The sequence below is a fragment of the Acinonyx jubatus genome, chromosome D2 (genome assembly GCF_027475565.1).
Source record: "Acinonyx jubatus isolate Ajub_Pintada_27869175 chromosome D2, VMU_Ajub_asm_v1.0, whole genome shotgun sequence".
Classification (NCBI taxonomy): Eukaryota; Metazoa; Chordata; class Mammalia; order Carnivora; family Felidae; genus Acinonyx; species Acinonyx jubatus.
Genome location: NC_069393.1, coordinates 28,905,530 through 28,932,166, shown reverse-complemented (window position 1 = coordinate 28,932,166; position 26,637 = coordinate 28,905,530). Strand labels below are relative to the sequence as shown.

At 43.3% G+C, this 26,637-nt stretch overlaps 1 protein-coding gene and 1 non-coding gene across 3 annotated transcripts in view; one reads left to right on the top strand and one right to left on the bottom strand.

Moving 5' to 3' along the window:
* The window catches only part of STOX1 (storkhead box 1), a 57,321-nt gene extending 56,733 nt beyond the window's left edge, over window positions 1-588 (bottom strand). Inside the window, exon 1 of one of the 2 annotated variants that reach the window (XM_027062154.2) lies at window positions 88-588. In XM_027062154.2, the coding sequence (XP_026917955.1) occupies window positions 88-400 (313 nt within the window). In that variant the 5' untranslated portion in view covers window positions 401-588. The remainder of the gene's footprint in view (window positions 1-87) is intronic. The other variant, XM_027062153.2, reaches the window with a different exon arrangement.
* Window positions 589-11,718: 11,130 nt separating this feature from the next.
* On the top strand, window positions 11,719-11,822 carry LOC113600423 (U6 spliceosomal RNA). Its single transcript, XR_003421416.1, has one exon. It is a non-coding gene; the product is annotated as a U6 spliceosomal RNA (small nuclear RNA).
* The last annotated feature ends 14,815 nt before the right edge of the window (window positions 11,823-26,637 follow it).

Sequence of the window (26,637 nt, the reverse complement as noted above, 5' to 3'; positions counted from 1 at the left end):
AGTCCGGGCAGCACACGCCCCCGGTGGCCAGGGCTCCGTCCCCGCGGCCGGCGCGGGGCGCCCCTCCCGCCCGGGTCCCGCACTCACCCACCGCCCGGATGCGGAAGCCGCGCGGGGGGCGCAGCGCCCGGCGGCACCAGGCGTCGCGCAGCACCTGCAGGCTAGCGGGAGGCGCGTGCACCAGCAGCACCCCGCGCCGCAGCCAGCCCTGGAAGGCCAGCCGCGAGGCGGCGCGCGCCAGCCGCGAGTTCCAGAAGCAGCGCGCGTTGGCGCGGCGGAATGCTCGGAAGATCGCGCGCCCGCCAGGCTCCTCCGTGCCCGCCGCCGCCGCCTCCTCCGCCTCCAGCCTGCACAGCACCAGCGCCAGCGAGCCCGGTGCCAGCTGCACAGGCCGGGCCATGCCGCCACGGGTGGCCGGGGCCCGCAGCCTAGCGCATGGTCGGGAGCGAGCACCGGCGGCGGGAGGAATCGGCTTACTGCGCGCGGCGCCGGCTGCCGGGGAAACGGGCTCCTGGGGGCGGGGACGGCTGTGCTCGGCGGGTCGGGGGGTGGGGCGGGACGCGAGGCCTGGGAGCGGCCACGGTCCTCGACAGCCGGCGCCCAATGGGGGTTTCCAAGGGCTGAGTTACCAGGACTTGCTCCACCCCAGGCAGGACTCCGCCGCCCTGCCCCCCATTGCCTCCCCCACCCCCGTGTCTCTCTGCACTTCCCAGCTCCCGGGGCAACCGAGAGCTCCCCTACCCCGGGGCGGGGGGGCCGCGCTGGGGCTTTTCCAAGTCCTACGGGGGCCCCCGCAGCCCCCGAGAGCCTCTTTCAACCGCGGCGCGAGTAGCACGGCCAGTTGGTCCCCAGAGCTGAGCCGACCGGAGTGGCCGCCATCTCCCTGGCTTTGGGATTCTTCCTAGTGAGAGAGGCGACCAGGGACAACCCGCGGGTGTCAAGGACCTCGCTCGGGCCCGGGAGTCTGTAGACCCAGGTTTGAGTCTCGGTCTGCTGTTTTGCTCGCTACTTCCCTTGTCTCCGAGCCTCCGTTTACTGTCCTGTAAAATGAAGAGTTGGAACTGAAATCTAAGAATTCTAAAATTCTTTCTACACATGAATTTCTGAGGTCTGGGATCTAGCTCCCCACCCCCCTAACCCCCGGATATCCTATACACTTAGGTGGTGAGGGATGTAAAGTGTTCCAGAGGTGCCACCCCGATTGGCGAGGCTCAGTGGTGAAGTCCGTGGAATTCAGCCTTGGCTTGGCTCCGGGCATTCCCAAAAGACTGAGAACCCGTCTTGTCCCAGGAGCTCCCAGGACTGAAGGGAGAGGGGCTTGTGATCTATCAGGCTCTAGCCAGAGCCTCTGAGTGTGGTGGTCCAGCTCATATGCTGAGGACAGAGGCTGGAACCTTGACTGGGGCACTGGGTGAGAGCTCCTGGAGGAAAGACAGGTTAATGAGAGGTAGGGCGTTTGTTATTACTACTAGAAATTGGCCCTATAAGAGGGAGGAGGGATGCTTGGCCAGACCCGGGGGTCATTCCAGACTTTCCGCTCCCTCAGCTCATCAACCATCAATAACAACCATAATAATTGGAGATCATCTATACCCTGCTTCTTGTAAATCATTCTCGTAATGATAGATGTTATTAAATGATGATAGCTAACATTTATTGAACACTATACACTGGGGGCATTAATTTCACAACTCTGTGTTAACTACTGTTAGTATTTCTATATATTTTTAAGTTTACTTATTTATTTTGAGAGAGACAGAGATGGCGGGGGTGTGCAGAGAAAGGGAGAGAGAGAGAATCCCAAGCAGCCTTCATACTGTCAGTGCAGAGCCAGATGTGGGCCTCGATCTCACTAACCAGGAGATCATGACCTGAGCCAAAACCAGGAATCTTATGTTCAACCGACTGAGCCACCCAGGCGCCCCAGTATCTCTATATTTTTTATAGATGAGGAAACTGCAAGCCGTGTTTGATCAAGAAGTGCGACCTGATCACACAGGTGATAAGAGATGGAGTTGGGCAACCACTGATCAGGGTTCCTTATGACAAGTCAGACAATTTTCTTTCTTTCCTTCTTTCTTTCTTTCTTTCTTTCTTTCTTTCTTTCTTTCTTTCTTTCTTTCTTTCTTTCTTTCTTTCTTTCTCTTTCTTTCTTTCTTTCTTTCTTTCTTTCTTTCTTTCTTTCTTTCTTTCTTTCATGTTTATTTTTGAGAGAGAGAGAGTGCAAGAAGGGAAGGGGCAGAGAGAGAGGGAGACACAGAATCCACCGCAGGCTCCAGGCTCTGAGCTGTCAGCACAGAGCCCAACACGGGGCTCAAACCTACGAACCTCAAGATCATGACCTGAGCCAAAGTCAGAGACTTAATCGACTGAGCCAGCCAGGTGCCCCGAGTCAGACACAATTCTCAATTCAAATAAACATGCAAACCTGAGACAACCATCTCACATCTGAATTCTGACTCTGATGGTGATGGATGGGTAAATACAGCAGGGAGTCTAAATGAACTACACTCCTATGCCTGTATAAGCTCCACAGTGAGGGCTGTTTCTTCTGGTGAGTTCTCTCTATGGTAGCCCTAACCTTGCAGGATCAAGGATACCTTTGCTGTGTTTCCAATCCTGGAGAACTATAACTTTTGTCTCTGTTATCTCTAGCATCTGGCACAGTGTCTTTTCCATTATAATAAGGTAATGATAATTCTCGTTTATTCTCGGCTCACTCTATGCCTAGAACTGTACTAAGGGTTTTACATGTGCAATCTAATTTTATCCTCAAATTTTACCCTCTGAAAAGGGTAATATTAAGCCACACCTTCCACAAGAAGAACAAAAGCTAGGAAAAAAGAAAAAAGGAAGGAAGGAAGAGAAAGAAAGAAAAAGAAAGAAAGAAGAGAAAAAGAAAGGAAAAGAAAGCTTAGATAGCTTAGGCCACTTGCCTATGAGGACGAGGCTAATGGACGGTGAAGCAGAGATGCCAACATTGTCCACACACCAGGCTAGATGAGGAAGTCCAGACACCATGCCCTGACTCACTGGACCTGTCGCCTGGTCTGAAAAATTGTCCTGAGCTTGCTTCTGTCTCCCAAGCACTTGAACTGGAAATATACAATCAGGCCCTTGTTAGCTACAGGGATGCTGTGAAGTAGACCCAGCTATGAGGTTTCACGGCCTGAAATTATGAGGTAGAACTGTCTTAAACTGTGGAAACATTCATTCAGATGTGTGACATTTCCATTATCATTTTACTTAAGCTAGTCCAATTAACAAAACAAGGGGGAAGACTGTAAGGAGGAAAATTGTATTTATTTTTATTTTAAGTTTATTTATTAACTTTTATTTTGTTTTATTTATTTATTTATTTATTTAAAAAAATTATATTTTGAGAGAGAAAGAGCAGAGGGAAGGGGCAGAGGAAGAGAAAGAATCCCAAGCAGACTCCACACCCAGCAGAGAACCCCATTTGGGCTCGATCTCAAGACCATGATGACATGATGACCTGAGCCGAGGTCAAGAGTCAGACACTCAACCAGCTGAGCCACTCAGGCACCCCTAGTTTATTTATTTAAGTAATGTCTACACCTAGTGTGGGGCTCAAGCTCATGATCCTGAGATCAAGAGTTGCACGCTCTTCCAACTGAGCAACCAGGTGCCCCTGTAAGGAGAGAAATTTAAACTACAGCCAAATATGCATCCACTTGTTTTCCCAAAGGATCAGTTACCTCACAAATATCCCCAAATTCCTCCCAAATGGAACACGTCTTAAGAGTTCATGGAAAGGGGCGCCTGGGTGGCTCAGTCGGTTAAGCTTCCAACTTCGGCTCAGGTCATGATCTCGCGGTCTGTGAGTTCGAGCCCCGCGTCGGGCTCTGTGCTGACAGCTCGGAGCCTGGAGCCTGTTTCAGATTCCGTGTCTCCCTCTCTCTCTGCCCCTCCCCAACTTGCGCTCTGTCTCCCTCTGTCTCAAAAATAAATAAAAAAACGTTAAAAAAAAAAAACCAAAAAACGAGTTCATGGAAAACAAGGTCTCCAACCTGAATGGCCAGTGTTACATGGCAAAACTAGAGAAACAGAATCTTCTCAGGGGCCCTCCATCTTTGCGATCTCTGGAGACTAGACAGAAACGTTTTTAGAAGACAGCTTGGTATCATTCTCCACTTAAAACAATTTTTTTTTCTTTTTTCAACGTTTTTATTTATTTTTGGGACAGAGAGAGACAGAGCGTGAACAGGGGAGGGGCAGAGAGAGAGGGAGACACAGAATCGGACGCAGGTTCCAGGCTCTGAGCCGTCAGCCCAGAGCCCGACGCGGGGCTCGAACTCACGGAGCGCGAGATCGTGACCTGGCTGAAGTCAGACGCTTAACCAACTGCGCCACCCAGGCGCCCCATCATTCTCCACTTAAAGAGGGACACAGTAGTCAAACTAAAAGGTACACTAAAAAGTCTCATGATAAAAGGATTTTTAAATAATTTTTTTCAGTGAAATCTATGCCTGAGAAAGAACAAAGTCATTCTAACACTATATATACATCTAAAGAACATGCTATGTAGTTAAAAAGATTGAGACAAAACTTTATGTACTGATTGATACAAGACAGTATCCCAGAAAGCTATATCTGTATCTATATCGATATAGATGTTTTATGTATGTATGTATGTATGTATGTATGTATGTATGTATTTAGAGAGAGAGAGCCTGCACTTGCATGAGTAGGGGACAGGCAGAAAGAGAGGGAGAGAATCTCAAGTAGGCTCCACACTCAGCCAGACAAGGGACCTGATCCCATGACGCTGAGATCATGACCTGAACTAAAATCAAGAGTTGAAGCCTTGGGGTGCCTGGGTGGCTCAGTTGGTTGAGCGTCTGACCTCAGCTCAGGTCATGATCTCACAGTCCGTGAGTTTGAGCTCCGCGTCGGGCTCTGGGCTGACAGCCTGTTTCAGATTCTGTGTCTCCCTCTCTCTCTGACCCTCTCCCATTCATGCTCTGTCTCTGTCTCAAAAATCAATAAACATTAAAAAAAAAAAAGAGTTGGAGCCTTAGCCGACTGAGCCACCCAGGCGCCACCCCCCCAGATGTATTTTTTTAAGTAATATCCACACCCAACATGGAATTCAAACTCATGACCCTGAGATCAAGGGTCACGTGCTCTTCTGACTGAGCCAGCCAGGCACCCCCCAATATATTTTGAAGTAAAAAAGAAAGGTAGACCCACTACTTGCATTTAAAACATGGGGTGGGGGGGGAATGGGCATATATATTCATGTTTGGCTGGAAAATCTCTGGAAGGGTACATAAGAGGCTGGTCATCACAGGGGTCATCTGTAGAGAGAGGAATGGGGAACAAGATCAAAGGAAGGCTTATTTTTCACTGTGTATTGCCATGTGCAAATACTTGTTCAAAAAATACTTTCAAGGGGCGCCTGGGTGGCTCAGTCAGTTAAGCATCTGACTTCAGCTCGGGTCATGATCTCCCGGTTCATGAGTTCAAGCCCTGCATTGGGCTCTTTGCTGTTAGCACAGAGCCTGCTTAAGATCCTCTGTCTCTCTCTGCCCTCCCCCCACCCTCATGTATGCTCGCTTGCTCTCTCTCTCTCTCTCAAAAATAAACATAAAAAAAAGATTTCATTTGGTTCAGAAAACAACCTGAAGGAGGAACAAAAGCATGCCTGCTACATTTGTAATTGCTATGGAAGATAAACCTGATCATTTGATGCTCATATCTTCCTGGGGTCTGTCCTGAGTAGAGCATTCAATGCTTCTCACACTCTAACCCCAGCCTGTCTTTCTAGCTTCATCTCCATTTCTATCTTTGCTCTACTCCTGCAATCCACACAAGGACGGGGTACTCCAGGTACACAAAATTGCACATCTTCCCATGTTTTTGCTCACATTATTCCATCTGCCTGGAAGGCTTTCCCCCTTTCCACCAGGTGATATCCTCCAAAGCTCAGCTCGTGAAGCCTGGGACAAATCCAGCAAGGTATCATCTGTTCTTGGAGCACATTGTTAACCCTTTTATAACCCCTGTGTGTTAAGGGCTGTAATAATTATCTGTCTCATCAGGCAACCTGAGATTCCTGGAGGGCCAGGCTCCTGACTGACTCATCTCTGTCACCCAGCACATAGTCCAGTACCTGAGCTGTAGATTCATTCTGCTTGCATCAAGTCCAGTTTAACTAGTACTCCATCTAGAATAACTCCACTTTTGCTGCTTCCCACTAGCCTGGGGTCATCACACACCAAAGCATTTCTGGGTTGTGGGTGAGTCACAGGAAGACCTGGTTATCCAACAGCCAATGCCAGGGCAAAGCCTCAAGGAATAGACACACCCAGGCCATACCCACACATTTGGAGTGCAGTGGTTTCTCTGGAGTCTGTTTACAGCACACATGTTACACTGAGGATGATGTTTTGATGAACTGCTTCAAAATATTTTTCCATACCAAAATTCATCGGGCTGAAGGTCCTCCCCCTTAACTCAGAAAATCAAGCTTTAGGGCACCTGGCTGGCTCAGTTGGTTGAGCAGCTAACTTTGGCTCAGGTCATGTTCTCGCAGTTCATGAGTTCAAGCCCAGTATCCAGCTCTGTGCTGACAGCTCAGAGCCTGGAGCCCGCTTCGAATTCTGTGTCTCCTTCTCTCTCTGCCCTTCCCCGGCTCGCACTCTGTCTCTCTCTCTCAAAAATAAAACTTTTTAAAAAGTTTAAAAAGACAATCATGCCTTGACATCTAAGGCTGATTTAGAAATCATTTTCTGTCTGGCTTCTCTTTATTTATGACCATTTCTCTTCCACAGCATGTTTTTTCCCCTGTTGCAGAAAAAAGGAAAGAAAGAAAGAAAGAAAGAACAAATCCTGGAGACTTTTGTTTGTATTTCTCAAGGAGCAATGTGAGGCTTTGCTAAGCAACTGTGTTGATGCAAAGAGTAGAGAAGAGGAGGTGGGGGCAGGGGAAAGGCATTTAATACCATTTCTTTACACACACACACACACACACACACACACCCCACAAATTACCTCCATTATTCTAGCTCCATTATTCTAGCCACTGAACTCAGACAATACAAGACTCTGGACCATGGTAGCCTTTCCTTTAAAAAGAGAGTAAAAATACTTAGCCAACCTAAGAACGTCTTAGGGTCCCTTCCAGCTTCCTGGTGCTACAACTCCACTTTCACACCCAAAGATAGAAACCCAAATGTAGTTTAAATAGTCATTGAGTCCAATGAGACACTAAGGGACGCAAATTCAGAGGCTGAGAGCCGGATATCCCAAAGCTGATTCTGATTTGCCTTTGAACAGTCCACTTTATCTCTCCAATGGCAAGAGGCCAACCGAGAAATAAATATTGGAGAAAAAAGGATCCTTAGTTTGGAACACTTAAAGGCTAAGAATATTGGAAGCCCCATGATTCTGACGTGAGAAGTGTTCAAGAAAAAATTATTCCAACACTTGCTAAACTCGTAAGGAAGACTTTATTCAAAACTTTGCAAAGTCTAGACAGCAGAGAGTTGTAAAGCAAAGATAGCAAAGGAGCTTGGGATTTCAGCCAAGAAGCAGAGTGAGGGAGTTAATGGATAGAAAATTACTAACAAGACTTCCGGGGTAGGGGGTTTCTTGCTAAACTGACCTAGTAGGACTCCTGGCTAAGGGCAGGTCAAGGATTTACACATCAAAGGTGGGGAGTGAAGAACTTGATCAGATATCAGGGGTCAGGGATTCATACTAAACTGACCTTGGCAGGATTCTGGCTAAGGCTGGACTGGGCAGGCAGAAGACACTTTGGGGCCCAAAGGTGAGGCTTATGCAGAAAGAAGGCTTGGAGGAGAGGCACCTGGCTGGCTGACTCAGTGGAGCACCTGACTCTTTATCTCAGGATCCTGAGTTCAAGCCCCACTTTGGCTGTGGAGCCTACTTAAAAAAAAAAAAAAAAAAAAAGGAAAAAGAAAAAAAAAAAAAAAAAAGAAAGAAGGCTTAGAGGAGCCTGACCCAAAGTTTGGTCAAGGAGAGTCTTTGTCAGGAACTAATACTAACTTCCTGCACTCTGCCCCTCCTCACTGGTTACAGGAACTAACACTCAGAAAACATTTAAAACACCCTCAAAATATTTTTTTTTAATGTTTATTCATTTTTGAGAGAGAGAGCAAGCAGGGAAGGGGCAGAGAGGGGGACAGAGGATCCAAAGCAGGCTCTGAGCTGTCAGCACAGAGCCCTATGAGTGGCTTGAACTCATGAACCACAAGATCATGACCTGAGCTGAAGTGGGAAGCTGAACCGATGAGCCACCCAGGCGCCCCAATCCTTTTTTTTTTTTTTTTTTAAATAATCTCTACCCCTAATGTAGGGCTCAGGGCTCAAACTCACAGCCCTGAGATCAAGAGTCACATGTTCTACCCACTGAGCCATTCAGGTGCCCCTATAACCCTATTTTTGTTTGGGGAGGGGGAACTGGAATTTTATCATTATATTACAAAAGATTATTTCTAGAAGGTGGAATTGCAAGCAATTTTTATTTCTTTCTTTGAGTTTTTCTATACTTACCAAAAAAAAATTTTTTTTAAGGCCCCAATAATGTTTACTTTAAAAGAAGTGAAGGCAGCTGGCTCTCCTGCACTGGGGCCATCGGTGCCACTAAGCCTTCTAAACAAAATGAAGAGACTCTGTCATTCCACTTACCCGTTGAACTTGGGGTCAGAGGGCAGGTCTCAGAGCTGGAAAAAATTACTTCCAGAAGGAAAGCTGCAACGCCAGCCTGTTTAAAAAACATGCAGTGAAGTGCCCTGGAACCAGAGCAAGTCAGCAAAATTTTTATTATTTGAAACATGGAAAATCAAATTAACTCTTTCCCTACACCTTAAAAAAAAAAAAAAAAAAAAAGGAATAAAGTATGCAGGCCTAAGGCAAGATGCCAAACTTAGTTTCAGGATTTTAAAGGAGAAACCACTTCTCTTTAGTTTTATTACAGCACAGGGTATAAAGCTGGGCCTCATATCCATTATTTCCATGCAAATCCCTTCAAAAATGAGTTGGCCGCACTCCAGATGCCCAGATCTCAAAGGAACTCTGTTTCCAGTGAGGCCCCTACCCTGTAGCTAGGAGTCTCTTTTCTCTACTTTCTTTTTTTTTCTTTTTTAATTTTTTTAATGTTTCTTTTTGAGAGAGAGAGAAAGTGCAAGTGGGGGAGAAGCAGGGAGAGAGGGGGACAGAAGATCCCAAGCAGGCTACACACGGACAGTGGTGAGCCTGATGTGGGGCTCTAACCCACGAAACATGAGATCGTGACCTAAGCTGAAGTCAGAGCTTTAACCGGCTGAGCCACCCAGGTGCCCCTCTTCTTTGCTTTCGTACGAAGGGAGGGGAGAAAAGATGCTGTCTTTTCGGTCACACACTGAAATTGTCTTGGGTTGGGGAACAAACTGTTGCTTTGTCCCCTCTCACAAACTACCTGTTACCAGTTGTTTAAGCTTCTTAACAGGAATGCAGGATTACCTCATGTTCATCTGTACCTTCTAGAATACCCCCCCCCCCCACCAACCCCAGCATGGCTCAAAAGCCAGACAATGGTTCTCTGAACAAGATGGTTAAAGAACAACAGTGTGATACGGAACGACTGGATGTTCAAGTCGGTGCTAACCAACCCTGGTTTGGGACTGCATGGATGCAGTTCATTCAGCGTTCACTAGAGCATCCAAATAGAACAGGAGGCTTTGTAAAAGTACCTATAATACAACAAGAAAAAGTACTTGGGGCGCCTGGGCGGCTCAGTTGGTTAAGCATCGTGAGTTTGAGCCCTACATCGGGTTCTCTGCTGTCAGCATGGATTCAGCTTCCAATCCTCTGTCTCCCTCTCTCTCTTTCCCTCTCCCCCCTCTCTCCTGCTCTCAAAAATAAGGGAAAAAAGAAAGAAAAAAAATACTTACTGAGCCTGCTAAATCCCAGGTGCTGCTTTGGTTAATAAAGAGGAAGACACAGGGGTGCCCTGGGGGCTCAGTCGGCTGAGCGTTGAGCTTCCGACTCTTGATTTCGGCTCCAGTCCTGATCTCATGGTTTGTAGGGTCAGGCTCTGAGCAGACAGTGCGGAGCCTGTGTGGGATTCTCTCTCTCTCTCTCTCTCTCTCTGCCCTTCCCCTGCTCTCTCTCTCTCTCTCAAAATAAATAAGATGTTTAAAATAAAGAGGAAGACACGAAGATGGAGGAAACATTTCCATTCACTCAGATAGCTGGCAGTCTAGTGTTTTTCAAAACATCAGAGCCTTGGGGCTCCTGGGTGGCTCCTGGTTGAGTGTCTGACTTCGGCTCAGGTCATGATCTCACAGTTTGTGAGTTCGAGCCCCACATCTGGCTCTGTGCTGACAGCTCGGAGCCTGGAGCCTGCTTCAGATTCTGTGTCTCCCTCTCTCTCTGCCCCTCCCTTGCTCATGCTCTGTCTCTCTCCCTCTCAAAAATAAGTAAGAAAATTAAAAAAAAAAAATCAGAGCCTTCATAACAAATTTATGGTGAGAAAAACAAAGCAGGGGAAGAGCATAAAGTAAAAAGAATGAGCTATCAACTAATGCAATGGCTAGTGTAGACCTTACTTGGATCCTAATTTGAACAAACCAAATGTGAAACAATTATGAGAAATTTGAACACTTGACGGGGTATTTGATACAAAGAACAAAAGGAAAAACAAGGGGATACATGAATGTGATTTATGAAGAAATGAATATGTTCTGAAAATACTTCCACCTTAAAAAAAAATCAGCGTGTTGGGTAAGCTGTTTGGTGATTTTCTTTTCTGATCTTCAGTAAAAATGATTACTAACCCTCAGTCATCACCTCCTACAATAAGGTATATCCGGTAGCAGAGAGCTTATAAAATATACTTGCCAATAAGTTGCAAAAACACTAACAATTTTTTAAGTTTATTTATTTATTTTGAGAAAGAGAGGATATGTGCACAAGAGAGGGGAGGCAGAGAGAGAGGGGAGGCAGAGAGAGAGAGGAGAGAGGGGGGTAGAAAGAGAGAGAGGGAGAAACAGCAAAAAGAGAATCCCAAGCAGGCTCCACACTCTCAGCACAGAGCCCAATGTGGGACTCGAACCCACAAACTGTGAGATCATGACCTGAGCCGAAATCAAGAGTTGGATGCTTAACTGATCCACCCAGGCACCCCCCAAAACATTAACATTTTAAAATAACATCTTTGAAGGAGAAACATTTCCATTTTCCAATAAACTCTGGGATCATACTTTCCCCACCCACCAGAAAGAAAGAAAGAAAGAAAGAAAGAAAGAAAGAAAGAAACCCAGGAAAGAAAAAGAATAGCATTGGCAAAACAAAAAGAAAGGGTGTGAGCCTTCAAATAGAGATAGGAGGCTACAAATTTTGGTCTTGCTCTCAGGATGGTGACATTGCTCCTCTTACTAGGACAAAGAATCACATTGAGAATATTAAGATTTATGTGTTTGCTTTAACTTAACTAATTTCCATTCCACATACATAACATTGCTTGTGTTGACTTACACTCCTAGAATAGACTCAGGAAATCTAATATAGCTAAAAGGAACTTTGTTTCATTTGTTTCTGTTCCTCCCCATTCTGTCAAAACACACTGGATAAAGAGACCGAGGCCCATGGAAGTTAAACCAGTGCTCAGGGTTCCACAGCTCAGTCACTAACTAGCTGGCATGGGAGCGAGGGAAAGTTCCAAGTCTTGGTCAGAAGCAGAGGTCAGCAGTGCTTGCTCCCGTAGCACATATGCTGAAATTGGAATGATACAGAGATTAGAATGGCCCCTGAGCAAGGATGACACACAAATTTGTGAAATGTTCCACATTTTTTGGGTGATATAAAGGGGGTTCAGAGTACACACATCTTGATGAGCAGTGAGAAATGTATAGAATTACTGAATCATTATATTGATTCTAATATAATAAAACTAGTATAACACTGTATGTTAATTATACTTGAATTAAAAAAGAATTATGGGGGCATCTGGGTGGCTCAGTCAGTTGAACGACTGACTCTTGATTTCAATTTCAGCTCAGGTCATGATTCCAGGGTCGTGGGACCAAGCCCCAGGTCAGGCTCCTTGCTGAACATGGATTTCTTTCTCCCTTTGCCCTTCTCCTCCACTTGCTCTCTCTCTCTCTCTCAAATTAAAAAAAAAAAAAGAATTATGGCCTAAAAATAACTAAAATAAAATAAAATAAAATAAAATAAAATAAAATAAAATAAAATAAAATAAAACAGAGGTTGCAAATTATGGGTGGTAGGCCAAATCTGGCCCGCTGCCTGTTTTTGTATGGCCTGTAAGCTAAAGGTAATCTTTATATTTTTAAATGCTTGAAAGGAAAAAAAAAAGGAAGACTATTTCTTGACATGTGAAAAGTATATAAAACTCAATTTTTCACGTCCCTACTGTTGTGTTGGGAGATCGGCACATGCATTCACATATGTATGCTATGTGGCTGCGTTTGTCAGTCGAGTTGAGTGGCTCCAACAAAATCTGTATGGTCTGCAAAACCTAACCTATCTCTGTCTCCTCTCTGGCCCTTTACAAAAAAAAGTTTGCAGAATCCTGGTCGAGAGCCCTATCGGTGCCAAGACTGCTTTGCAGAACAGGGCCAGACGTATGGCAAGGATCACTCCTTGGTGCACACACGACAGGCCTTCAGACCTCCCGGATCTAGTCCGTTGCTTTACATGTTCGATGCCGCTGAAGAGCAGAGAACTGGTAGCTGCCCCCTTGGTGTCCTTCAGCCGACATGTGGAGCTGAGGTGGGGTAATTTAGTTTCTGTTCTCACTGCCTACTCAGTCACGGGCTCTCAGCGAAGCCTGTCAACAGGGAGACCAATTAGTGCCAATTTCTGTGTAAAAGGCATTTCCTTCAGGCAAGACTGAGATCACCACTTCATTTCACACAAACAATTCAGGGTCACAAGGTTAACCCGGGTTAGATTCAAACCAGGGCTTAAAAAGTGCAAGGCAGCCTGCTTACCAATCCTTAGAGCTCTCCAGACTCCTTAGGAAAAAAGTGCCAAAGAATTCACCTCATTTACCAGACGGGGACCTAACACTTCGGGGGTAAACAGCCAACAGACCCTGCAAATTTAATACCCCTCTACAAGATTATCCCCAGATTTCCCACAGATGTTTACGGCAAACTTTATTCGAGCCCTGTGTAGCAATCAGTTTCCTTGGAATTCAAAATCACCAGAGAACAGGCCCTCTACTTCAGAAAACTGAATTTTTTAGGAAATCGGAGAACTCCAAGGGCCAGTGAGTTCTCAAAGCACATTTCTTTCTTTCTTTTTTTTAATGTTTATTATTTTTGAGAGAGAGAGAGAGCAGGGGAGGGGCAGAGGACCTGAAGCAGGCTCTGCACTGACAGCAGACAGAGCCTGATGTGGGTGGGGCTCGAACTCACGAACCTTGAGATCATGATCCAAACTGAAGTTAGACATTTAACTCACTGAGCCACCCAGGCGCCCCTCAAAGCACATTTCTTACGAGTGTAAATATCCTTTTGCATGAGGGGAGAAATGCATTTATAGGCAAACTTGTTTTATACTAGATTGTCTAAAAGTTTACTGTAAATAAATTTGCATGTGTATGTTAGAACATTTTAATAAGATGAGCAGAGCAAACCCTTTGGTAGATCATTTCATAAAGAATATCTCTTTTTGGGGCACCTGGGTGGCTCAGTCGGTTGAGCGCCCAAATTTGGCTCAGGTCATGATCTCACAGCTCAGGCATTGGAGCCCAACATCGAGCTGTCAGCACAGAGCCCACTTCAGATTTTCTGTCCCTCTCTCTCTGCCCCTTCCCCGCTTGTACTCTCTCTCTCAAAAGTAAATCTTTTTTTTTTTTTTTTAAAGAATATCTCTTTTCTTTTTTGAGAACTCGTAGTTATGTTATTCAAAAGAATCACATTGTTTTTATTTTTAAAAAATTTTTTAAGGTTTATTTATTTGTGAGAGACAGAGCACCAGTGGGGAAAGGGCAGAGAGAGAGGGAGACACAGAATCTGAAGCAGGCTCCAAGCTTTGAGCTGTCAGTACAGAGCCTGAAGCAGGGCTCGAACCCACAAACTGTGACAACATGACATGAGCCAAAGTTAGAGGCCTAACCGACTGAGCCCTCAGGTGCCCCAAATCTCATCATTTTTAAAAATTAAAATGCCATTGATGTAATATAACTTGCTTATTCTACCTACATCAAAATTATTCATTCTTACGTGGACAACTCCATGACATTCACGATATCAGGATTTTTTAAATCATTTTTTAAAGCTTATTTATTTATTTTGAGAGAGACAGAGTATGAGCTGGGGAGGAGAAAGAGAGAGAGAGAGAGAGAGAGAGAGAGAGAGAGAGAGAGAGAATCCCAGGCAGGCTCTGCAGAGTCAGCACAGAGCCCGACAAGGGGCTCCAACTCACAAAACTGTGAGATCTGTCACGATTTGTTTTAACGTCAATGTAGCCTGTTTTCATTTGCCTAAAACTTCATTTATATTTTGAATGTTAACAGTGTACATACACCCACAGTGTACCCGCTGCTCAGAAGAATTTGAAGCCAATAATTGTTTTCTAATTCCTCACGGACGTTCAAATTGCCAAATGATGGTAAGTAATTCACACTAGCAGACAACAGGAAAAGAATTCTTTTCAACTGATTACAATCGCTCAGAAAGGAGATTTGCTGGGGTTTTGTAATTTTTTAAATTTTGATTTAGTTTTATTTTTGGGGGGGAGACAAAGCATGAGTGGGGAAGGGGCAGAGAGAGAGAGAGAGAGAGAGCGAGAATCTTAAGTGGGCTCCAGGCCCAGAAGGGAGTCTGACGCAGGACTCATCTCACAATCGTGAGATCATGACCTCGGCCAAAATCAAGAGTCATGAAGGCTCTGGGGGCACCTGGGTGGCTCAGTCAGTTAAGCATCCAACTTTGATTCAGGTCATGATCTCACAGTTGGTGGGTTCAAGCCCCAGATTGGGCTCTCCACTGTCAGCGCAGAGCCCACTTTGGATCCTCTGTCTCCATCTCTCTCTCTGCCCCTTCCCGCTCCCTCTCTCTCTCTCAAAAATAAACCTTAAAAAAAAGAGTTGAAGACTTAACCGATTGAGCCACCCAGGTGCCCCTAATTGATTTTTTAAAAAATCCTTATTTTTGAGAGAGAGCACGCATAAGTGGGGGAGGGGCGGAGAGAGGGGGACAGAGGACCCCAAGCAGGCTCTGTGCTGACAGCAGAGAGCCCGATGTGGGGCTGGAACTCAAGAAACGCAAGATCACATCTGATACAGCCGAAAGGCCAAGATGCGATGATGAACCGTGAGATCATAACCTGAACTGAAGTCAGATGCTCAACCTATTGAGCCACAAAGGCAGCCCTGATTTTTTTTTTTTAAAGTTTATTTTTGAAAAAGAGAGAGAGAGAGAGCGCACATTCATATGTGAGTGGGGAAGGGGCAGAGAGAGAGAGAGGAGAGAGAGAATCCCAAGCAACGTCCATGTTGTCACGCTGTTGTGGAGAAGATACGCATTGTTCAAGGTCTAAGAGGTGAGTGTCAGCTCTCAGCAGCACTCTCCCTTCATAATACTTGGGGCTGTTCTCTCACTGGAGATTGGAGCTTTCCCTCCATTTTATATTTGTGTATTTTTAGTAGGTATGAAGAGAATCATGAGCAAATATGACTTTGTTTCACAGTTTTTAATTCAACATACCATTCCCCACCCCAAATGTTTGGGACAGCCGCTTGCTAAGCATCCGGAATGAAGAGGTGTGCTCTCTTAGCTTTCATCCATCCACTTTTCATCTTCAAACATTTTATGTACATGTGATTTTTTTCATCATGGTTGATAACATCTCCATTCTTCGACCCCAAGCTCAACATTCGCAAAGGAAAAGGGGAAACCACAAAGGACTTGTGAAACAAAGTGCCTTACTCAGCTGGTTGTGAAACAGCAGTATAGAAGCCCTACATGAAGTTTATGGTAGGAGGGCACCCAGCTGGCTCCGTCAGTAGAGCATGTGATTCTTGATCTTGGAATCCTGAGTTTAAGCCCCACATTAGGTGTAAACTTACTGAAAAATAAAATTATGGGGGCACCTGGGTGGCTCAGTCGGTTAAGTGTCCGACTTTGACTCCGGTCATGATCTCATGGTGTGTGAGTTCGAGCCCCACGTCGGGCTCTGTGCTGACGGTTTCAGAGCCTGGAGTCTGCTTCAGACTCTGTGTCTCCCTCTCTGCTCCTCCCCCACTCACACTCTATCTGCCTCTCAAAAATAAATACACATTAAAAAATATTTTAAAAAATTATGATAGGAACCATGTTAAGTGCCAAGGAAACACTCTGAGCAGGAGAAAAAGAGGACAGATGTGTGAACCTGTTACTGAAGCAGCAACATATCAGTTTCTGATCAGTTCATCATAGCTACATCATTCTTTGTTCTTAAGGTTTTTTTCCCTAATATTTACTTATTTTGAGAGGAGGGGGAGAGAGCGGCAGAAAGAGAAGGAGAGAATCCCAAGCAGGCTCAATGCTATCAGCACGGAGCCTGACATGGGGCTCAATCTCATGAACCTGTGAGATCATGACCTGAGCTGAAACCAAGAGTCGGACGCTTAACCGACTGAGCCACCCAGGCACCGCACCCACAGCTACCTCATTCTTAAACTACATCGATCGTAAACTGCTTTTCCAAAAATAGCATAGGCTCTCAAAGAAGAATTTATAGTAAATTTCTCCGAATTCCAGTTCATAATGAAAAGAATCCAAGACATCTTGTTTTTATTTGGTATCTCTCATGAGAATTAACAAAAACAATCCAAATGTTTTCACTTCCTTAAAAAGCTGGGGAGAGACTGCAGCTAGTGTTACATGGTTTGGCAGGCAAACATTCCTCCAGTCCAAGTGTGATCTGAGCTAGGTCCCCACGGTTTTGGTTCATTGCCAAAGTATTCTCAGCTGCAAAGTGGGAGGATGAGAAAAAGCCCTACCTTGTAACCCGAAAAGGTGACTGAATGAAAGATGATTTAGGGTAAGGACTGAGGTAAGAAAGGTGTAAAACAATATTGAAATAAGATTAAGATTATACAGTATACTTTGAAACATAGATTTTATGAAATAAATATCATTTCTTACATCTATCTTAGAACTATAAATATCTATCTTATTTACACAACATTCCAGAATTATGTCACAATTTTTTTCTTATCCAAACCTTTTTGGTTATGATTTATATTTCCTCTATCGTCCTCTCAATTAAAGTTTGAATGTAAAACCACTTTCATTTGAGACAGTGTTGTCTTGAAAGTACTCAGTAAAGCTTTGAGCATCTTTGCAGTGACTAGAACAATGTAGTTATCTATGGGATTACATCATTTAGGGATAATATATATTTGCTCAAAGTAATTTACATTATATTTGAATCATTATGTTGTATACCTGAAACTAATGTAACACTGTGTATCAACTATAATAAAAAAAGAAAAAAATTGGGGCGCCTGGGTGGCCCAGTCGGTTGAGCGGCCGACTTTGGCTCAGGTCATGATCTCGTGGTCCGTGAGTTCGAGCCCCGCGTCGGGCTCTGTGCTGACAGCTCAGAGCCTGGAACCTGTTTCAGATTCTGTGTCTCCCTCTCTCTGACCCTCCCCTGTTCATGCTCTGTCTCAAAAAAAAAATGTTAAAAAAAAAAAGAAAAAAATTAATACTCCCTTTACAAATGGGAAGCATTTTAAGATGGGTGAGATGACACTTAAATAGTTACTGCAAAAAATAAATAAATAAATAAATAAATAAATAATAAAATAAATAAACAAACAGTTACTGCAAGAAATAGCTCTGAGCCTGCAGCTTAGACTTTCAACTCTGCTGTTATCTTAATAAAGAGTTTTACTGTCAATATAAGTACTATTAAATCACAGCTGGCCCGAATCAGCATTTTTTTCTTTTTAGTGTGGAATAGAGCTGAAGGTTGAACTCCTAATTTTTTTTTTTAATTGCAGGAAAAATCCATTTTAGTTTGCTAGGTCAAATCAATCCTTCATATCTACACTGACTAAACCCCACCCACCATACCTTTATTAGTTAAGTTTCTCTCTTTTATACTGTGACACTTCAACTTTTTACTTTTCCCGACTGCCGTTTTGGATATAGGTAAAATTAACAGAGTAACTGCCAATCCTCTCAATAATTATAACAGAAGTGTATGTGTAACTTCATAATCTTGGGCAATGGAATCAAAAGAAGTGATGACTTTCTTCTATTCAAGCAGATAAAGACTGGCTTTCAGGAAACAGGAACTGATCTGCTATTTATTAAAGAGGAATCTTTACTTATAACAAATCCTTAATAATTAAAAAAATTTTTTTTTAAATGTTTATTTATTTTTGAGACAGAGAGAGACAGAGCATGAACAGGGGAGGGTCAGAGAGAGAGGGAGACACAGAATCTGAAGCAGGCTCCAGGCTCTGAGCTGTCAGCACAGAGCCAGATGTGGGGCTTGACTCATGGACCACGAGATCATGACCTGAGCCAAAGTCTGACGCTCAACTGACTGAGCCACCCAGGCGCCCCACAAATCCTTAATAATTTAAAACAAAAGTACTGCTGGAACTATGCTGAATGCACAGGAAAGCAAGAAGCTTGTGGATCATAGCTTCTACCTCTAGGCTTCAATTTCCTCAATTTATCTGCAGACGGCTGGAAGGCGCAGGCAACTGAGAGCTAACCACGGCCATACCTTAAAATAGACGTAAATTAACTACGGAGCTAAAGAATTAACTTTAGAATGGTACATGTCTCATTTTATTCCAAATTCCAATTCTTTTTCTCCTCCTCCCCCTCCTCCTTCTTTTTTTTAATGTTTATTTATTTTGAGAGAGAGAGATTGAGCACAGGCAGGGGAGGGGCAGAGAGAGGGAGGGAGAGAATCCCAAGCAGGCTCCGTGCAGTCAGTGCAGAGCCCAAGGGGGGGGGGGGGCTCTCACAAACCATGATATCATGACCTGAGCCCAAATCAAGAGTCAGACACTTAACCGACTTAGCCACCCAGGTGCCCCTCCAAATTCCAATTCTTACAGTGATGGTTGATATTCTTCTGGAAACAGTAGCTAAAGGTTAAACATTCACCTCTTGTAAACATTTCCAAAAGCCAAGTGACTGCCTCCTGAATTTGCAAAGCTGATAAAAACTCTGGGATAAATAACAGATGGTTTGGGAAATGGCTTAAGTGTATCCCAAGGCTAGTATATTTTATACCTTAAGGAAGAATGGTTCAAAGTAGGTTTTAATTAAATATTTATGTTCTAGCCAGAAACAGCAAGCGTTCTTTGTATGGCCAGGGACTGGCTTTCAACAGGTCTATCTATCTCAGCAAGGAAATGAATGGACATTAAATATTTATTCTATACATGTTAAAAGTAGACTCTGCTTTTTCCCTGCCTGAAGGAAGATAAAAAAGGCTAGAGATAACCAGTGAGCTCCATTTGGAAATATAATATTAAAAAAAAAAAAAAAAGGAAATATAATCTCATAAAAAGACTGGGAGGCCAGGTTCAAGTAGGAAGCAGACTTGAGGTTTTACTAAGGCAAGATGATGCGAAATATTAAACCCTATGCCATTTATCTGAATTATTCAATAAAGGAATAACTTTTTTGGTTGCATTTTCTCACCTTTAGAATGGGGCAATAATATAATCAAAAGAATTTTTTTCTGCAGCATAAATAATTGTTATAAAAAGAGTCAACAGGCCCAAGATGGAGTCATTTGTGCTAAGTCCACATCACCAAATCAAGACTTAATGCCAACTTAATTACAGTTTTAACTTTTCCCAGAAGTAGAAACTTAAACTAGTCAATCTGGAATTATCTAGTCAACTCTAAATGAGGCAATCTGCTTGAATGACCCCTGCCATCTCCTAAAGGAAGGTGACCTCGCCACAAATAATCCACTTTGCTAGGAGGCTTCCTTGTCCCACCCCCAGCTCTTTGGAGTTCCTTTAAAAAATTTTTTTGTTTGTTTAATGTTTATTCATTTTTGAGAGACAGAGTGCAAGATGGAGTGGGGCTGAGAAAGAAGGAGACACAGAATCTGAAGCAGGCTCCAGGCTCTGAGCTGTCAGCACAGAGCCCGACGCAGGGCTCGAACTCACGAGCCGTGATATCATGACCTGAGCCCAAGTCGGATGCTTAACCGACTGAACCACCCAGATGCTCCTGGAGTTCCTTTTCATTTGCTAGATGGAATGCTACCTGATTCATAAATCATTGAATAAAGCCAATAAAATCTTTAAAATTTTCTTAGTTGAATTTTGTGTTTATACTAATTGCTGTATCAAGTCTCCAAACTTCTTTTTTTCATGTCTCTAAACTTTTATATGACTATTCCAAAGGAGAATTTGGAATTAATTAGCAAACTAATCCCAAGACCATCTTTTGGTTTATTTTGAATTAGAAAATTTAGAATGATCATGAACCATAGGGCATGCAAATTCCTCATATTTTGTCTCTTTAGATGTGAGAAAATTGCAATAACCTCCATTTAATGGCTTTCCATAGATTACACTTCAAGTTATTCCCTGCTCAAAGGGGCGCCTGTCTGGCTCAGTCCGTAGAACATGCAACTCTTGTTCTTGGGGTGGTAAGTTTCAGTCATTTTGGGTGTAGAGTTTACTTAAAAAGAAAAAAAAAAAAAAGTAGAGCACCTGGGTGCCTCAGTCTGTTGAGTGTCCAACTTCGGCTTGGGTCATGATCTCATGACCTTGCAGTTTGTAGGTTCGAGCCCCCGCATCAGACTCTGCTGTCAGCACAGAGCCTGCTTCAGATCCTGTCTCCCTCTCTTGCTGTCTCTTCCCCGCTCAGCACTCTCTCAAAAATAAGTAAACATTAAAAAAATAAAGCTATTCTCACATTTCATGAAGCTTCATTTGACTGAACTACAATGGTACAATATCAATTATTGTTGGATCACATGCATATGTAACCAAAGTTGAAACTTCCACCCGATTTAGTAGTTCAGAGAGTTTTTAGGGCAAAGGTCATGAAAATACAAATAAACACCAACTATAAAAAAATGTTTGGAAAAAGTCCAAATCTGAAGTTAAATTAATCCCCCAAACTTGAGAACCTAGAACAAACTTCATACAAAGAGGTACCCTCTTAGCCATATGTTAATAACAACATTGGCTATTGTTACAGCCAATAACAGTATTGCCTTTAGTGGCTACTGCAGTAGTGCAATAAAGGATAGAAATTAACATGACTATATGACATTCTTTGATGTTATGTCCAAGGCACATGCATCCTAAAACTGATGAATTAGAAAGCCATCTGTTCTCAAGACTCTTTAAAACAATGTCAAGAGCCAAATATTTAAAAGATGATTGAGATATCTAAACCTAGACTTAAAAAATTTTAAGGTTTAAACACCTTCGCTAAGAATAGATGTTTTATTTATTCATTTGTGTTTATATATTTTTGAGAAAGGGAGGGAGAGAAAGAGAGAGCACATGAACAAGGTGGGGATGGGCAGAGACAGAGGAAGACAGAGGATCTGATGTGGGGCTTAAACCCACGAACCATGAGATCATGACCTGAGCCACAGGCTTAATTGAGTGAGCCACCCAGACACCCCATGATTAGATGTTTTAAAATATCCACTTAGGGGTGCCTGGGTGGCTCAGTCAGTTAAGCGTCCAACTTTGGCTCAGGTCATGATCTGACAGTGTGTGGGTTTGAGCCCTGCATTGGGCTCTGTGCTGACAGCTCAGAGCCTGGAGCCTGCTTAGTATTCTGTGTCTCCCTCTCTCTCTGCTCCTCCCCAGCTGGCACACTCTCTCTCTCTCTCAAAAAATAAACATTAAAAAAACGTTTTTCTTAAAAAAATTTTTTTTAACATTTATTCATTTTTGAGAGAGTGTAAGGGGGAGAGGGGCAAAGAGAGGGGGACACAGAATCAGAAGCAGGTGCCAGGCTTCCAGCTGTCAGCACAGAGCCCAACACAAGGCTCGAACCCAATGAACCATTAGCTCATGACCCGAGCCCGAGTCAGACGCCGAAGCATCTGAGCCACCCAGGCGCCCCTAAAATTTTTTTTTTACAATATCCACTTAGAGGGCACTTAGGTGGCTCAGTCAGTTAAGCATCTGACTTTGGCTCAGAGCCTAGAGCCTTTTTCAGATTCTGTGTCTCCTCTCTCTGCATCTTGCACTCTCAAAACTAAACATTAAAAAAATTTTTTTTAAATATATTAAGATGTTTATACATATTTTGAATAAATAGTGGTGTGAACCCAAATGCCCCCACCCACATAAAGCTCTTGTCTTCAGTCAAACTGATCCATTTCCCTGGAACTGAGATTTTTCAGTCCACAGCCTAGAGGATTACTACCTCCTCATCCCCTTTATTCTCTCCACTCACCAGATTATACTTTCGGGCAATGATGTCAGCCTGTACACGGGAATCTGGACTATCAGCCTGCCCTGGGTTGGGTCTGGGGGAGTGGCACAGTTGGGATGACCCCCACATCACCAGATTCATTGATTATCGACATATTCTAGTTCCTTAAATGCTCGATGGAGCAACATTTTAGGATTTATCTAATTTAGCCAAATAAAGTTTCTCCCACCATTTGCTTTGCCCAGTTCAAAGCAATTTCTCTAGGGGGTCCTAACTAGTCCTGGAAGCTCCCCTTCTGCTTCAAGGAGAGAACACAGCCTTTTCAGTTGAGGTTTCAAAGGATGAAGCCAGTCTTGAAGAATAAATAGTCCCTTTAAATCCAGGCAGACGTTAGACTAACCTCTGGCTGGGGACACACAGAGAACCTGGAATCTGTGCCTTCGCACACAATTCACACCGCTTCAAGAGAACCTCCCCCATAGCTTGTTATTTGCCTAACTCTTGCCTTGCCATTTTCTTGACCTCTCCGTTGTCAAAAATACTTTGTTGCCTACTGTTTACCCCTCCCTCTGCTGACCATCTCAATTCTTTAATTTTTTCCCCTCTCAGCCCAGCAACCCAGTGTTCTTGCCCAACCCAGCTGATCGGCCCCTTTACCATCTACCTGTTCTCCCAACCAAGCACTTAACCACCTTCACAAACTATTATGTCTGAGCATCCTGCTTGTCACCCATCCAACCACACACAGACACTCCACCTTAGATTATGTTCAGAATGATACCTCATAAGGGAATTATATAGTCATGTCAGCTTGAGGGTGAGAAGTGAAACAAAACACTATGAAGAAAATTGATTTTTCCCAGATTTGTTCAGTAGTTGTGACCCTTCTCATAAAAAAACTATCTCAAAGTAGCTTTTCAAAGTCAACATCCTGCAGGTTCCTAGACTTGCTTATCCAATGTAGAAATATTTACCCCTACAGAAAATGCTCAAATTGCTCAGATCATATCTCCAAGACAATTGCTATTTTCCTTGGAGTTCGTTTTAATGTTTTTTTTTAGATTTTATTTTTTTAAGTAATCTCTACTCCCACCATGGGGCTTGACCTCACGACCCCAAGATCAAGAATCGCATGCTCCACCAACTGAGCCAGTTAGGCGCCCCCCTCCTTGGAGTTGTTTTTTAAAAATCACGCATTAATGGGGCACCTTCGGTGGCTCAGTCAGTTAAGCATCTGAATTCGGCTCAGGCCATGATCTCACAGTCTGTGAGTTCAAGCCCCGCATCAGGCTCTGTGCTGACAGCTTGGAGCCTGGAGCCTGCTTCAGAGTCTGTGTCTCCCTCTCTCTGCCCCTTCCCCACTCACACTCTGTCTCTGTCTCTCTCAAAAACAAATAAACATCAAAAAAAGTTTTTAATGAAAAAAAAGCAGACATTAAGTAGGGAAACCTATTATATATACCTTAGTTAGGAGGGTCTCTAAGTACGTTAAGCTAGAACAGCATCAGGCCCCACCCCAAACCTTCTCAATCAGAAATTCTGAAAGTAGGCTTGGCCTATGAGTTTTAATTAGCCTGTCAGAAAAAAAGCAAAAACAAAAACAAAAGAACACAAGCCTGTCAGGTGATTCTGATGAGTACCAGTTTGAAGTACCATGCCTTAGTTTAGGCATAATGATCACATTCACACTCCATCATTAACGGGCTCAAATAGGAGCTGACTCAGCGACTTAAGCAATATCCTGACTATCTAATTATATATGTGTTCTCTACATACACAAGAAAAACTAATAATTTATGGTCAAAAGTACTTTGGGATGTAATCTTCATTCATGTATAATAAGCTTGAGGCTTGTTTTTAAACTAGTGAACACCAAGAGAGCAGGTCAATATTACCCACAAGATGAATAGTAGGCAATAATTAATTTGACTTAATCCTGGTTTATACTCGATGTCTTGGTATAATTCTTGGCATCGTCCTCTCAAAAGAAGTTGCCGGTTTAACAATAAATTATGGTCTATATATCACCCATTCTATTAATATATCATAAAACAAGGCAGTGAAATGTGTCAATGATTCTTGAAACATTCTCATTATTCCATTAAGCTTCATCTAACAAAAACAATTAGTAAAGATATTCTTAGAAATTAATTCTAACTAACGTCAAAACAATCTGTTTATGAAATTATAGTGGGAAACACTTCTTTTCTGGAACCCACAGATACGGCAACTATACTGCAGTTAAATCAGGAAATGTGGTACACACTACATGGCCTATAGAGGAGCCTTTTATGGTGCCTCTACTTACTGTGTTCACTTCAATCCTTTGCTTAAAACCAATACATGTTTTTTGAACTTACTTGCGGACTTGCAAAGGTCTCCTGAGATGGGTATGCTGGGCTACAAAGGCTGCATCAAGGAAGTAGGTATAGGACTGTCACAGAGTGCTCTGAAATCCCTTTTAGTATTAGGTCAAACTCTTATCTGTAGTCCTCACTATAGTATTTCATTTTTTATTTTTAAATTTATTTATTTTTGAGGGAGAGATAGAGAGGAAGAGAGCACAAGTGGGGAAGGGGCAGGGAGAGAGACAATCCCAAGCAGCTGGAGCCCGTTGTGGGGCTTGAACTCACATACAGTGAGATCATGACCTGAACTTAAATCAGGAGTCAGATGCTTAACCAACTGGGCCACCCAGGTGCCTCTAGTATTTTTTTTTTTTAGGTTTATTTATTTTGAGAGAGCGCGCATACGTGAGCTGGGCAAGGGCAGAGAGAGGAAGAGACAGAATCCCAAGCAGGCTCCATGCTGTCAGCAGAGACCCTGACACGGGGCTCAGATTCACAAACTGTGAGATCATGACCTGAGATGAGATCACCTGAGCCAAGATCAAGAACCAGACACGTAACCTACTGAGCCATCCAGGCGCCTCTCCACTATAGTATTTTTGATGAATTCTAGTCAGTATTCCAAAATATCAGGCTCTGAGTAGCCTCTCAAGGTCAATTAATACCTGGATTACAGAGAACTCGCCAAGGTTGGCTTGGATCCAGTCAACCACAAAAGAGATCATTCCTTTCCTGCTGGAATGTCAATAACTCTATCTAGATACCTAAACAGAGTATCTTTACTGTTTGCTGTATACAAGTACCACTATCTGTTTTCATCAAATTCTTTAATGCCTTTTGGGCATAGATATCCATGGGTAAATTCCCTAATACATTTCTGATAAATTTTGTCCCCATTCTAATAAGCAAATTCATCCATAGTTAACACATTTCACATTTCTATCCATTCAAATGGATAATTTCCAAATGGTTTTTTGCTTTCTACATAATTATTGTACTTTTTTTTTTTTTTTTACCAGAAAGTGACCACCACTGTATGAAGGCACAACACAATTACATTGTCATTGTAGCAGAAACCCATTTTGTCCCCTTGATCTCAGGTAAGGCTCTGAGTTGCGGCCCAGAGACTAAGGCCTTGGAAATTTTCCCCCCAACCGAAGCACAGGGAAAGTTGAGACTCTTGGGGCTGTTGTGGTCTTTGGCCCTGTGTCCAAGTTTACTGGTCTCCACTGGTGCTAAAGATGGACATTAAAATTTACCAAAAATGTGAAAGCATCAAATGGCTTTCCTCTTGAGTCTACCTTTGGCAGTCTCCAAAGCTTGACCCCTCCACAAAGGTGCAACCCCATATCCTGCCAGTCTTAGGGTCTAGAGACAATGGCCCAGGGGTACACAATTGGGATATTCTCTATGAATCATGCACCTGTGCAGAAGGTGAGGTGCAGTTACAAGTGACACACGCAGTACTACCATAAACTCTCAGAAGGCAGAGAGGGCAGGTAAAAAGGACATGAGCAACATCTGTCCGACCTAGTCCAGCCCGTGAAGTTCAGGGTGTTTATGTTTCTTTTGCTTTCCACTTACAGTAAGACAATGTTTTCCAAGGAATTACCATTGAAGAGTGAACTATTTAGGTTTCACTCTGCTGAAACATGAAAGACAAGGTGGAAAAGTCCTATGTTAGCTCTTAACTTTGCCACCATGATTCTGGAATTCCTTGGGACACAATTTGTTCAAGGTATTTATATAAGCTGTATCAATTATATAAAAATATTCTTCTATCTATAAAATTTATTGTCATCCCAAATCTGGTGTTATTAGATAAATACCAAATCACCTCTGAGATTTTAAAAGGCTATTAAGTGAATGTTAGTGAGAAGTTAATTCTAACTTTATGCTGAGCT